The sequence below is a fragment of the Dysidea avara genome, chromosome 3 (genome assembly GCF_963678975.1).
Source record: "Dysidea avara chromosome 3, odDysAvar1.4, whole genome shotgun sequence".
Classification (NCBI taxonomy): Eukaryota; Metazoa; Porifera; class Demospongiae; order Dictyoceratida; family Dysideidae; genus Dysidea; species Dysidea avara.
This window is the reverse complement of record NC_089274.1, coordinates 45,418,623-45,434,345: the sequence shown is the minus strand read 5'-3', so window position 1 is coordinate 45,434,345 and position 15,723 is coordinate 45,418,623. Positions and strand designations below refer to the sequence as shown.

At 37.0% G+C, this 15,723-nt stretch overlaps 1 protein-coding gene across 1 annotated transcript; it reads right to left on the bottom strand.

Moving 5' to 3' along the window:
- Positions 1–3,915: 3,915 nt before the first annotated feature.
- LOC136251289 (uncharacterized) lies at positions 3,916–14,345 on the bottom strand. The gene is made up of 8 exons (XM_066043732.1): positions 14,208–14,345; positions 13,658–13,987; positions 12,933–13,250; positions 12,619–12,878; positions 12,227–12,497; positions 11,892–12,004; positions 11,733–11,835; positions 3,916–4,103 (listed from the first exon to the last, which is right to left on the bottom strand). Exons 1-8 carry the CDS (start codon positions 14,266–14,268, stop codon positions 4,051–4,053), a joined length of 1,509 nt encoding a protein of 502 aa, XP_065899804.1. The 5' UTR covers positions 14,269–14,345; the 3' UTR covers positions 3,916–4,050.
- Positions 14,346–15,723: the final 1,378 nt, after the last annotated feature.

The following is a 15,723-nucleotide window of genomic DNA, read 5'->3' as shown; positions in this document are numbered from 1 at the left end:
ATTTGTTTGCAGCTGAGCTCTTTACAGAATGGTTTCTTTGTAGCTGAATTCTCTACAAGGTAACTTTTCTAGCTGATGTCTCTACAAGGTGGCTAGTTTGTAGCTGAACTCTCTACATGGTGGTTTCTTTGTAACTGAACTTTCTACAAGGTGACTTCTTCTAGCTGATTTTTCAATAGGGTGATTTGTTTGTAGCTGAACTCTCTACAAGGTAACTTCTTCTAGCTGATTTTTCAATAGGGTGATTTGTTTGTAGCTGAACTCTCTACAAGGTAACTTCTTCTAGCTGATCTCTCTACAGGGAGATTTGTTTGTAGCTGAACTCTCTACAGGTGATTTGTTTGAAGCTGAACTTTCTAAATGATGGTTTCTTTGTAGCTGAACTCTCTACAAGTTAACTTCTTCTAGCTGATCTCTCTACAGGGTGATTTGTTTGCAGCTGAGCTCTTTACAGAATGGTTTCTTTGTAACTGAACTTCCTACAAGGTGACTTCTACAAGCTGATTTTTCAATAGGGTGATTTGTTTGTAGCTTCACTCTCTACAAGGTAATTTCTTCTAGCTGATCTCTCTACAGGGTGATTTGTTTGTAGCTGAATTCTGTACAGGTGATTTGTTTGCAGCTGAGCTCTTTACAGAATGGTTTCTTTGTAGCTGAACTCTCTAAAAGGTAACTTCTTCTAACTGATCTTTCTACAGGGCAATTTGTTTGTGGCAGAATTTTCTACAGGGTGATTTCTTTGCAGCTGAACTCTCTACATGGTGGTTTCTTTGTAGCTGAACTCTCTACAAGGTAACTTCTTCTAGCTGATCTCTATACAGGGTGGTTTCTTTGTAGCTGAACTCTCTAAAAGGTAACTTCATCTAACTGATCTTTCCACAGGGCAATTTGTTTGTGGCTGTATTTTCTACAGGGTGATTTGTTTGCAGCTGAACTCTCTACATGGTGGTTTCTTTGTAGCTGAACTCTCTACAAAGTAATTTCTTCTAGTTGATCTCTCTACAGGGTGATTTGTTTGTAGCTGAATTCTGTACAGGTGATTTGTTTGCAGCTGAGCTCTTTACAGAATGGTTTCTTTGTAGCTGAACTCTCTACAAGGTAACTTCTTCTAACTGATCTTTCTACAGGGCAATTTGTTCGTGGCAGAATTTTATACAGGGTGATTTCTTTGCAGCTGAACTCTCTACATGGTGGTTTCTTTGTAGCTGAACTCTCTACAAGGTGACTTCTTCTAGCTGATCTCTATACAGGGTGATTTGTTTGTAGCTGAACTCTCTACAAGTTAACTTCTTCTAGCTGATCTCTCTACATGGTGATTTGTTTGTAGCTGAATTCTATATAGGTGATTTGTTTGTAGCTGAGCTCTTTAAATAATGGTTTCTTTGTAGCTGAACTCTCTCAAGGTAACTTCTTCTAGCTGATGTCTTTACAGGGTCACTAGTTTGTAGCTGAATTCTCTACATGGTGGTTTCTTTGTAACTGAACTCTCTACAAGGTAACTTTTTCTAGCTCATCTTTCTACAGGGTGATTTATTTGTAGCTGAATTCTTTACAGGTGATTTGTTTGCAGCTGAGCTCTTTAAAGAATGGTTTCTTTGTAGCTGAACTATCTACAAGGTAACTTCTTCTAGCTGAAGTCTCTACAAGGTCACTAGTTTGTAGCTGAGCTCTCTACATGGTGGTTTTTTTTGTAACTGAACTCTCTACAAGGTGACCTCTTCTAGCTGATCTTTCTACAGGGTGATTTGTTTGAAACTGAACTCTCTACAAGGTAACTTCTTCTAGCTGATCTCTCTACAGGGAGATTTGTTTGTAGCTGAACTCTCTACATGATGGTTTCTTTGTAGCTGAACTCTCTACAAGGTAACTTCTAGCTAATCTCTCTACATGGAGATTTGTTTGTAGCTGATCTTTCTACAGGGTGATTTGTTTGAAGCTGAACTCTCTACAATGTAACTTCTTCTAGCTGATCTCTCTACAGGGAGATTTGTTTGTAGCTGAACTCTCTACATGATGGTTTCTTTGTAGCTGAACTATCAACAAGGTAACTTCTTCTAGCTGATCTCTCTACAGGGTGATTTGTTTGTAGCTGAATTCTGTACAGGTGATTTGTTTGCAGCTGAGCTCTTTACAGAATGGTTTCTATGTAGCTGAACTCTTTACAAGGTAACTTCTTCTAGCTGATGTCTCTACATGGTCACTAGTTTGTAAATGAATTCTCTACATGGTGGTTTCTTTGTAATTGAACTCTCTACGAGGCAACTTCTTCTAGCTGATCTTTCTATAGGGTGACTTGTTTGTAAACGAATTCTATACATGGTGGTTTCTTTGTATCTGAACTCTCTACATTGTGGTTTCTTTGTAGCTGAACTCTACAAGGTGATTTCTTCTAGCTGAATTATCTCTTTCTATAGTTGCATGAATTCCCTACAAGGTAACTTCTTCTAGCTGATCTCTCTACAGGGTGAATTGTTTGTGGCTGATCTCTCTACAGGGTGGCTTGTTTGTAGCTGATCTCTATACAGGTTACTTGTTTCTAGCTGATCTCTTGAATTCTCTTCGGGTGACTGCTCTATTAGGATGACTGCTCTATTAGGATGACTGCTCTATTAGAGTATCTCGATCTCGCACTTGCTACACTAAGTTGGATTTCGTGTTATAACTCCGTGGTTTTAAGTCTGATTCTTCTACACCATTGAAGAGCCTTTCTAAGATGATAACTCCATCTGTACAGCGATTTTCAAAGCATTACCCCAAGCGGTTTACCTGGTAGGCGTGGCAAGCAGTCGTTTTTTATTAGCTAATCTCGATTGCGTAATTGTTACACACTGTTGGTTTTTTCGTTGTATCTTCCTGGTTTTTAGCTCGATTTCTTTCAAACCACAAAAGGTTTGAGGTTCAATAGTTAACCTATTCACCCACCGATTTTCAGCTTCTTTCCATACGCGGTTTATCCTGTAGGCGTGACAACATATTGGTGTTAATTTTCGTGAATAATCGCTCATAACTCTTTGTCTGTTTGTCGTATTCCAGCCAAAGTTGGTACCGAGATGCGCCTTTATATCCCCCTTCTGTGTGCCAAATTTTAAGGCAATCGGATATGGCGTGCGAGTTTTATAGCAGTTTTTGTAAGTGTGCGACAAGAAAAAGAAAAATAAGAAGAAGAAAAAAACGAAGAAACTGAGCCAATTTTTGAAGTCGCATATCTCGGAAACGCGCGAAGCGATTTCGCTCAAATTTGGAATGTGGAGTGCTGCAGTTGGGGGGCATATCCACAGCAAAAATCGTCTTGTTTCATCAAGGAAGCACAGAGCTACGGAGGTGCGAAAATTGCGTTTTCTTTCTTCCTGTCAATATACTCACGGGTGTTACGCGCCGGCTTCTTGGGCCGCACGACACACTACCGTGTGTCTTGATTAACATGTAATGCATTCCACACCCTTATACCGTGACCTGCATGAGTACCATCAGACCACATCAGATCAATTTAATCTAGACCAATATTTAATAATATCATTCTTGAAAGACTTTGTCATGTTGTTAATACTTGAAGTGTATTTTGGCTAGAGATTATTAAATTTAACTAGTTATCGTGGCTTTAGTGCTACATGTTGTCATTGGGTGTAGCCCATGAACTCTCATCTCTAAACAATGGATACATATATACAAAATGTTACATGAATATATATATACTATATTACAAGGAGCTACATGATATGTTAGAGGCTAGTATTACACTTATACAATTATATATGAGCTGGTTACATGCCAATATTGTGAATTATTGTAGTTCTCAGTGGTGTAGTGTACACAGTACAGCAGACAGATACACATATTATAGACACTAGCCAGTTTATATACACACTTTAATAGTAGCCATGTCTATATTGATTAATGTTTTATTAATGTTTTTAACATAAAGTCATACATCACAAGTAGTACAGATGGTAATAAACTTTATCACAAAGCACAAAACAAAACAAACATTTATTAGTTCAGTTCTGTCCAGGTCAAACAAACATTAGGTATGAGAAACTTGGAGCCATGCAGTCAAGGTGATGGTCGTTTAATGGCAGAGATTACCTCACTATCATCCTTGTTTGCTGTGACAAGAAAAATATATCCAATCAATTTCAATGGCATGTAAACTTAAATACTTGTTTGTCACCTTCACATGGATTACTCTTCACATGACACACTCCATGTTTTATTATTTCTGCTATTACTTACTGTATGTAACTGTGCAGCATAGTATTTTGATATCAACATTTTATTTATTCTCCTTGCTTAACCACACCAGCAGTATACAAGGGTTTATTGTGACAGCAAGTCTATACACTGTTACTCTGATATGTGACATATAGGTTACCACATTTAATAGATAAAATAAGATCAGGTTTACCTGGACTATATGCCTGCATGCATGCACAAGTGTACACTAGTGAGTATATTTGTGTTCTGTGTACATGTGTACATAAATGCTATAAACCATTACCAGATACACGATATCACCATGCAAATGGTGGTGGTAAGATTTTGTGCCTTACAAATGCCACCCACTATGAAGTCCTGTCAGTGTATATTGCATCCCAAAATGCCAACCTATTTAGTAATAGAAACACTGTGGGCAACTAATACAGTAGTTGGATGTAGCTACCCTTAGTGAGACCAATTTGCTTACAAATTATTGTAATTGTATATGAATATCTAATCCAAAACAGCCAAGCTGTAAAAAAAGTGTGCGGCCCTCAGAAAGGCTATGGTGAAAAAAGATGTGAAATCCAAGGTGGCGGCCAAGAAATGGCTGTGATGGTAGGTTAATGGTAAAAATTTCAATAATGACAATTCAGGTAAATTTTGTGAAGCGGCACAAAAATTCACCTGAATTGTCGTTATTAAAATTTTTACCATTAACCTACCATCACAGCCATTTCTTGGCCGCCACCTTGGATTTCACATCTTTTTTCACCATAGCCTTTCTGAGGGCCGCACACTTTTTTTACAGCTTGGCTGTTTTGGATTAGATTTCATTTCTTTTTGTATTTGTATACCCCAAAGCCGGCCCATAGGCCAGCTTTGGGACTTTTTTAACCTATGTTTTTTTTCTTTACTACAGGAAGAAGAAAAGATGAAGTAGATGTAATTTAAATATTTTATCAGTAAATGTACAAATTATATATATAATACACATGTGACCGGATTTGCGAAAAGGGGCCTTCCATACACATCCAATTTGTCAACTTTGACAATTGATAACTTCAGATTGGAAAGAGCTATTGCCTTGAAATTTGGGCAGTGGTGATATCTTTGCAGCTGAACTCTCTACATGATGGTTTCTTTGTAGCTGAACTCTCTACAAGGTAATTTCTTCTAGCTGATCTCTCTACAGGGAGATTTGTTTGTAGCTGAACTATCTACAAGGTAAATTCTTCTAGCTGATCTCTCTACAGGGTGATTTGTTCGTAGCTGAATTCTGTACAGGTGATTTGTTTGCAGCTGAGCTCTTTACAAAATGGTTTCTTTGTAGCTGAACTCTCTACAAAGTAACTTCTTCTAACTGATCTTTCTACAGGGTGATTTGTTTGTAGCTGAACTATCTACAAGGTAATTTCTTCTAGCTGATCTCTCTACAGGGTGATTTGTTTGCGGCTGAATTCTGTACAGCTGATTTGGTTGCAGCTGAGCTTGGTTTCCTTGTAGCTGAACTCTCTACAAGGTAATTTCTTCTAGCTGATCTCTCTACAGGGAGATTTGTTTGTAGCTGAACTATCTACAAGGTAACTTCTTCTAGCTGATCTCTCTAGAGGGTGATTTGTTTGTAGCTGAACTATCTACAATGTAATTTCTTCTAGCTGATCTCTCTACAGGGTGATTTGTTTGTAGCTGAATTCTGTACAGGTGATTTGTTTGCAGCTGAGCTCTTTACAGAATAGTTTCTTTGTAGCTGAACTCTCTACAAAGTAACTTCTCCTAACTGATCTTTCTACAGGGTGATTTGTTTGTAGCTGAACTATCTACAAGATAATTTCTTCTAGCTGATCTCTCTACAGGGTGATTTGTTTGTAGCTGAATTCTGTACAGGTGATTTGTTTGCAGCTGAGCTCTTTACAGAATGGTTTCTTTGTAGCTGAACTCTCTAAAAGGTAACTTCTTCTAACTGATTTTTCTACAGGGCAATTTGTTTGTGGCAGAATTTTATACAGGGTGATTTCTTTGCAGCTGAACTCTCTACATGGTGGTTTCTTTGTAGCTGAACTCTCTACAAAATAATTTCTTCTAGTTGATCTCTCTACAGGGTGATTTGTTTGTAGCTGAATTCTGTACAGGTGATTTGTTTGCAGCTGAGCTCTTTGCAGAATAGTTTCTTTGTAGCTGAACTCTCTACAAGGTAACTTCTTCTAACTGATCTTTCTACAAGGTGATTTGTTTGTAGCTGAACTATCTACAAGGTAATTTCTTCTAGCTGATCTCTCTATAGGGTGATTTGTTTGTAGCTGAATTCTGTACAGGTGATTTGTTTGCAGCTGAGCTCTTTACAGAATGGTTTCTTTGTAGCTGAACTCTCTAAAAGGTAACTTCTTCTAACTGATCTTTCTACAGGGCAATTTGTTTGTGGCAGAATTTTATACAGGGTGATTTCTTTGCAGCTAAACTCTCTACATGGTAGTTTCTTTGTAGCTGAACTCTCTACAAAGTAATTTCTTCTAGCTGATCTCTCTACAGGGTGATTTGTTTGTAGCTGAATTCTGTACAAGTGATTTGTTTGCAGCTGAGCTCTTTACAGAATAGTTTCTTTGTAGCTGAACTCTCTACAAGGTAACTTTTCTAGCTGATGTCTCTACAAGGTGGCTAGTTTGTAGCTGAACTCTCTACAAGTTAACTTCTTCTAGCTGATCTCTCTACAGGGTGATTTGTTTGTAGCTGAATTCTGTACAGGTGATTTGTTTGCAGCTGAGCTCTTTACAGAATGGTTTCTTTGTAGCTGAACTCTCTACAAGGTAACTTTTCTAGCTGATGTCTCTACAAGGTGGCTAGTTTGTAGCTGAACTCTCTACATGGTGGTTTCTTTGTAACTGAACTTTCTACAAGGTGACTTCTTCTAGCTGATTTTTCAATAGGGTGATTTGTTTGTAGCTTCACTCTCTACAAGGTAACTTCTTCTAGCTGATCTCTCTACAGGGAGATTTGTTTGTAGCTGAACTCTCTACAGGTGATTTGTTTGAAGCTGAACTTTCTAAATGATGGTTTCTTTGTAGCTGAACTCTCTACAAGTTAACTTCTTCTAGCTGATCTCTCTACAGGGTGATTTGTTTGCAGCTGAGCTCTTTACAGAATGGTTTCTTTGTAACTGAACTTTCTACAAGGTGACTTCTTCTAGCTGATTTTTCAATAGGGTGATTTGTTTGTAGCTTCACTCTCTACAAGGTAATTTCTTCTAGCTGATCTCTCTACAGGGTGATTTGTTTGTAGCTGAATTCTGTACAGGTGATTTGTTTGCAGCTGAGCTCTTTACAGAATGGTTTCTTTGTAGCTGAACTCTCTAAAAGGTAACTTCTTCTAACTGATCTTTCTACAGGGCAATTTGTTTGTGGCAGAATTTTCTACAGGGTGATTTCTTTGCAGCTGAACTCTCTACATGGTGGTTTCTTTGTAGCTGAACTCTCTACAAGGTAACTTCTTCTAGCTGATCTCTCTACAGGGTGATTTGTTTGTAGCTGAACGATCTACAAGGTAACTTCTTCTAGCTGATCTCTCTACAGGGTGGTTTCTTTGTAGCTGAACTCTCTAAAAGGTAACTTCATCTAACTGATCTTTCTACAGGGCAATTTGTTTGTGGCTGTATTTTCTACAGGGTGATTTCTTTGCAGCTGAACTCTCTACATGGTGGTTTCTTTGTAGCTGAACTCTCTACAAAGTAATTTCTTCTAGCTGATCTCTCTTAGCTGAATTCTGTACAGGTGATTTGTTAGCAGCTGAGCTCTTTACAGAATGGTTTCTTTGTAGCTGAACTCTCTAAAAGGTAACTTCTTCTAACTGATCTTTCTACAGGGCAATTTGTTTGTGGCAGAATTTTCTACAGGGTGATTTCTTTGCAGCTGAACTCTCTACATGGTGGTTTCTTTGTAGCTGAACTCTCTACAAGGTAACTTCTTCTAGCTGATCTCTCTACAGGGTGATTTGTTTGTGGCTGAATTCTATATAGGTGATTTGTTTGCAGCTGAGCTCTTTAAATAATGGTTTCTTTGTAGCTGAATTCTCTCAAGGTAACTTCTTCTAGCTGATGTCTTTACAGGGTCACTAGTTTGTAGCTGAATTCTCTACATGGTGGTTTCTTTGTAACTGAACTCTCTACAAGGTAACTTTTTCTAGCTCATCTTTCTACAGGGTGATTTATTTGTAGCTGAATTCTTTACAGGTGATTTGTTTGCAGCTGAGCTCTTTAAAGAATGGTTTCTTTGTAGCTGAACTATCTACAAGGTAACTTCTTCTAGCTGAAGTCTCTACAAGGTCACTAGTTTGTAGCTGAGCTCTCTACATGGTGGTTTTTTTTGTAACTGAACTCTCTACAAGGTGACCTCTTCTAGCTGATCTTTCTACAGGGTGATTTGTTTGAAGCTGAACTCTCTACAAGGTAACTTCTTCTAGCTGATCTCTCTACAGGGAGATTTTTTTGTAGCTGAACTCTCTACATGATGGTTTCTTTGTAGCTGAACTCTCTACAAGGTAACTTCTTCTAGCTAATCTCTCTACATGGAGATTTGTTTGTAGCTGATCTTTCTACAGGGTGATTTGTTTGAAGCTGAACTCTCTACAATGTAACTTCTTCTAGCTGATCTCTCTACAGGGAGATTTGTTTGTAGCTGAACTCTCTACATGATGGTTTCTTTGTAGCTGAACTATCAACACAGGGTGATTTGTTTGTAGCTGAATTCTGTACAGGTGGTTTGCTTACAGCTGAGCTCTTTACAGAATGGTTTCTATGTAGCTGAACTCTTTACAAGGTAACTTCTTCTAGCTGATGTCTCTACAGGGTCACTAGTTTGTAAATGAATTCTCTACATGGTGGTTTCTTTGTAACTGAACTCTCTACGAGGTAACTTCTTCTAGCTGATCTTTCTATAGGGTGACTTGTTTGTAAACGAATTCTCTACATGGTGGTTTCTTTGTAGCTGAACTCTCTACATTGTGGTTTCTTTGTAGCTGAACTCTACAAGGTGATTTCTTCTAGCTGAATTATCTCTTTCTATAGTTGCATGAATTCCCTACAAGGTAGCTGATCTCTCTACAGGGTGAATTGCTTGTGGCTGATCTCTCTACAGGGTGACTTGTTTGTAGCTGATCTCTATACAGGTTACTTGTTTCTAGCTGATCTCTTGAATTCTCTTCAGGTGACTGCTCTATTAGGATGACTGCTCTATTAGGATGACTGCTCTATTAGAGTATCTCGATCTCGCACTTGCTACACTAAGTTGGATTTCGTGTTATAACTCCGTGGTTTTAAGTCTGATTCTTCTACACCATTGAAGAGCCTTTCTAAGATGATAACTCCATCTGTACAGCGATTTTCAAAGCATTACCCCAAGTGGTAGGCGTGGCAAGCAGTCGTTTTTTATTAACTAATCTCGATTGCGTAATTGTTACACACTGTTGGTTTTTTCGTTGTATCTTCCTGGTTTTTAGCTCGATTTCTTTCAAACCACAAAAGGTTTGAGGTTCAATAGTTAACCTATTCACCCACCGATTTTCAGCTTCTTCCCATACGCGGTTTACCCTGTAGGCGTGACAACATATTGGTGTTATTTTTCGTGAATAATCGCTCATAACTCTTTGCCTGTTTGTCGTATTCCAGCCAAAGTTGGTACAGAGATGCGCCTTTATATCCCCCTTCTGTGTGCCAAATTTCAAGGCAATCGGATATGGCGTGCGAGTTTTATAGCAGTTTTTGTAAGTGTGCGACAAGAAAAAGAAAAATAAGAAGAAAAAAAAAACGAAGAAACTGAGCCAATTTTTGAAGTCGAATATCTCGGGAACGCGCGAAGCGATTTCGCTCAAATTTGGAATGTGGAGTGCTGCAGTTGGGGGGCATGTCCACAGCAAAAATCGTCTTGTTTCATCAAGGAAGCACAGAGCTACGGAGGTGCGAAAATTGCGTTTTCTTTCTTCCTGTCAATATACTCACGGGTGTTACGCGCCGGCTTCTTGGGCCGCACGACACACTACCGTGTGTCTTGATACCTTGCAAACAAGTATAAACATGGTAGTTTATTACTTGCATATTATTTTATGATCTATTATGCATAGTTTACAGCTATTTATTTAGCGTATCAGTCAATATTACACAGCAAGGGTTTCCTGATATTGCTTAGGCTTGCCTGATGATACTGTAAGCATCTCTATATAGTTAACCAATATAGAAACTAGCTTAAAAGCTCAGTATTCTGTTTGGCATATGGAAGTATCGAAAGTTAATGTACAGATTAATAAACACACTCAGTACTATGAACTTAGGAGCTATATTTGTGCCTAAAAACTGAAAATGGCTTTGGTCTTGTTAAAAAATGAAACAAACTGATAGGAGACAATGAACACTCATGGTGGCTTATCAGCACTGGAATATAACAACTATAAATGTTATTCACATGACAGTATATTATTAAGGAATGATTATTATATCAATGTGTGAATAATAACTAATAGGATGGAGCTTTTTCTACTTCCAGACTGGCTGTTAATAAAGTTGTAAAATACTTTTTCAACATTTTACATCTGTGACATATAAATGTGTGTTGTGACCAGCATATAAATAGCTGGCTTTGCTTATCCATTCATTTACCAAATATTTGATACACATGTATATATGTAACCTATAATATTAATGTACTACTTATAGCTGCAGATATGATTAGCAGTCCTTCATTACAATAACATTGTAAGAATTACATCCTAAACTTAATCACACAAGCAAAGGTTTGCATACCCAATACATCGAATAACAAAAAATATAATTATGTGATTAAACTATCAAACAGGTACGTATATTACTAGTTGACACTCTGACAGCTACAGGTGTATGCAGTAGCCATGAAAATGACATTTACTGGTCATACATTATCAGCCAACGTGCTACATGATACCCTGTACATTATACACTGTATAAATGAAGTGTGTTTTGCTCACACTGAAAAATGTGCCCCATGACACCATTTTTGTGTGCAAAACACACTTCATTTTATACAGTGTATGTATAACACAATTCATTGGCTCATTGGTATGGAAAATCAAGAGTGGGTGCATGATAATCAGAACACTTACATATATGTATACTTTCATAATTATATGCATACATTTACACAGACCCCATGCACACCTTACTATATATCATAAGGTGTAGCAGGCTATTGGATACAAGATTCCCACATGTTTGCATGTAGCTATTATGACATATACAGTGTATATGTACATGCACAATGTATGAAACTACAACCACATCTATTAATTTGTCATTCCCATCTGTGTTGCTGTATAAATGACGGTGCAGCTATGAAACAGTATTATCATTAGTTATAGTTAGGACCTGGAAGTACAAGCTTTAGTGCTGAGTCATGTGAGTTGTTTCTTTTAATTGTTTAGCTACCTACGTATTTAAAAATAAAAGTCCACCTACTTGCGTTGGTAACATCATTTTGAACACTGATGGATGAGAAACCAAACATTTAGTTTATGGAACTTACAAAATGTTTTTGAAACTGTAGAATGCACCACAGGACCTTGATTGCTCTGTCTGTGCAGCTCAAATTTCTTTCTCTTCACCAGCACTTCTTTGCAGGAATCAGTCTGAAAGTACAATACGTAGGCCACGCATCAGCGTAACAAACAACTATGAACTTTACATTAGCAGTAGAGTTGTAATTGGTACAGTTGCAGTTGTCTCCACTACACAGATGAACAACATAGTTGTCATCATCGTCGTTATCATGTTGTGTCCATTTGTCCTCACAGGTACCTGTGGTACAAATAACAGTCACATTATACCATGTTTTACTATAGTTACATTTCTTGAGTATATTCTTTGAGTTGTTTATTATCTTTAAACGCTTACATATCATACCATGCACTGCACACACACATACACACACACACACATGCACATGTACATGCACACGCACACTAACACACACACACGCACGCACACACACACATACATACATGTGACTGTTACACTCACTTGTAACATTAAACATTCTTATAATTCCTCGAGTGTCTCCTATTGGACAAGTGTGAATAACACCAATGATATGTTGCACATTAAGCTGATGATTTGCCAATTTCAAGATGTTGTTGGAAGAGGTACCATTCAATATTAATGGATTGACTGTTAGTTTTAATCCAACTGTAAATGCATGGCAGCGATAATCACCATGGTGAGGTGGTTCCAAGTAAGAACCACTGATTACAGTAACTTTGGTAATACCATGTACAGGAAATAGAGTTGACAGCTATAAAAACAAAATACACTAGTGATTGTGATTGTGTATGCAAAAAAGCTCATGACTCATACAGGATATTCGCCTGCTGTACACTATGTATAATATGAAGTAGTTTGTATTACACACTTACATCTCTAGTGATATTCTTCAACAGGTTTAGCAAGCCATGCTCACCAAAGAAATTTATCCAAGCTATGACAAATGTACCTGGTTGTTCCCTTACTTTGCATTGAGCGTAATTTGGTGCTGACCATTTGCCATCAACACCGCAGAACCTGGTGATGTGGCCACTACCAAAAGTATTAGTAACTTTACTACATGACACATGTTGATTAGTACAAGGTGGACTTGACTTCCAAACTGTGTTGGCTTCTAATGAATATTTACAACCTAAGTTTAATAATAGAATGTATTGCTATGGAAACTGAAACAGTGATAACTTACCAGCAGCTGTGATAATAGCATATACTCCAGTGCCATCTTTTATTATTGTACCGTTCATCAGAGTTGCATTGTAATTGAAACTGATATAGATACTAAATGTCTTAGCTGGGGGTAAAGCTCTGCTAATAAACAGTTTACCAGTGGTGTTGTCTATGTGAAAGTAATAGCTGTAGTGTAGTTGAGGAAATTGATAGTGGATGTCATGGTAATGACCAGCACTGATTACAATGTGTTGACCAAAATCAAACACTGAATCATTGACCCCCTGCTCTACTGGCAATGTAATTCTGTAAGTTGAGTTGTCAAAATGTAGTGGCCCTAAATAATGAATTCAATAAGCATTAAAATGTCGAGTACACATCAATAAGATTGTCTTTGCAACTAAAGATAATTGCACTGTGTACAGTAAAATACTTATAAGGTTATACTGCTTGAAAATTATTAAAATTTTATTATCTTACTACTTCTACTATATTAACAGTTAGTTAGGAGTTAGCTAAATAAAGGACTAAATGAGAATTATTGCAAACTATCTAATATAACACACAGAAAAATGCCCTCAATTTTGGTTGAATAATCACTACTATGCATGAATCTCCTAATAATTATATAACACTTGCTTATTAGAAAAGGTACTTGCTAAATAAGGCTTCAAAATAAAGACTAGGTGGTATCATAGGAATAGCTACTTTTCTTTTATGCAAAATTACACCACTATAAGTTACCAATTCCCTGAACATTGACATCAGCATGCGCAAATCCAGTGTGAGTTTCTCCTGAGTACAATAGTACAGTGTACAATGCTGTTACTTGGAAAGAGTACCGCCGGTTTTTGTTTGGCAAACTCTCCTTGATGTATACAGTTCCACTTTTGTCAATAGTGAAGTATGGCATGCTTGTGTAGGCATGGTTGATGCTGTAATCTTTGGTAACAAAATCCTTGACAAGACGCTTGCTTTCATTAAATTCAACCTTAAGTAATTCCTTCCCTCTGATGCCTTCTATTGCAAGCACTTTCACTTGATAACTTTTATTTGTAAATGACATTGAAAAGACTGTAGTAAAATTGTCGTGTACATAATACATATACAACTGTAGCATATTTATTTATCACTTAAAATGATGGCAATATTAAGTAATTCAATTAAACAGCAATTACATGCAGCACATATGTATTAGTACCTGTATATGAATATATGAACATATTACACCCATACGTACATGTATATACACATTTTCGGAGTACAAATTGAATCAACAAATATCACAACTAACCAGCACATGTTGTCCACAGCAAGCTACAGACTAATGTAAAATGAGCCACTTGGCCACACATTCTGTAAGCCACACACCCAAGGAGCACCAGGTAACTTTTCTTAAGATGAAGGAATCAATTCAACCTCTTAAAGTGTGATAAAATACATCCATAAGGTAATTCATGCACACAAATCCTTTTATAACTTTGGCACTGCTTAACATCAATCCTTATGTTTATGAACACAAGCCAACCACAATTAAAATCCCCTTGTAGCTCGTGTTACTAAATATTTTATAAATTTTGAAATTGATTTAGTAGAAAGTTGTAGGGATTTTGTTAAACTACACAACACTTTTGCCCACACATTGTTAGTTAAATGCACACCCATTGATAACCATGTTGTCATTTCCAGCACAGAACACATTTCCATTAACAGCTTTAGATACTCCATAAATAGAACTAATTACTCACATAGCTAGTAATTCATTGATATATAACATTGTACTTTATTTTATTGACAATTTTGTATAGCCCCAGCATGAAATAATGATGTTATATTATCAACAAGTTCTTGTGTGCTTGCATGTAATAAGGTTTAACAACAATTTCTTTATATAGTGTATCACAATTGGTCACATGCATGTGTACATGTGTACTGAATAGCCCCAATATTGTGATCCAAAAATTTATTGCAAAATGTATGCTCAACACAGTTGTGTGGCTGTACATTTCAGTCATAAGCTGTGTATATGCTTTGGCTATTTAATGAGTAAGTACATGTAATATATATGGTGTATTTCCTAAGTTTGCTATGCATGCGTTATTCCATTCATGATGCCATTTGGACTGCAATCTCCCAATGACTCTATCTATGTTAAACAGGTGCTGAAGGGAGGTCTGTATACGCCATGATTTAAAATATCAGTTTTACACAATACTTTTGTTGCAGATATGTACGTATGTGTAGTTGTCTTGACATGATTAGTTGTCACATACAAATGGGGGGACTAGTGATTCAAAGCCACTAATAAGTAGAAAATTTATACTGTTAGCTCAAAGTGTATTACCTTTTATAAAGGAAAATACTCTTTAGCATCAAAGAAAAAAGTCTGCATAGCACAGTACCAGATAGTATACTGCTAATGTTGCTACAAAGTTCATGCACTATTACATAAGCAAATCGTCCAAGGTGATTTGTCTTGCATCATTAAGAATGAACCATTCTTTGTGTGTAGGTAGAAAGAATACATATGAAGGTCAATATTTAATATAAGATAGTTGGATAATCTGATCACAATAAATTATAAAGTTTTATGGCTCAACACATAGCATATTGTTCATGCAGAACAGTGAATAAGATCACAAAATTTTAATTGAACTTTTAATAATTCGAAATAGAGGTTGAGGTTTTACTTAGCTAGTAGCATCTCCAATAACATCATAGTGATAAGCATGGCAAACACTTGGTGCCACAGGCAATACAAATTGAATGCAATCAAATGTTGTTGTACTTGGCATTTTGTTGGTTTGGTC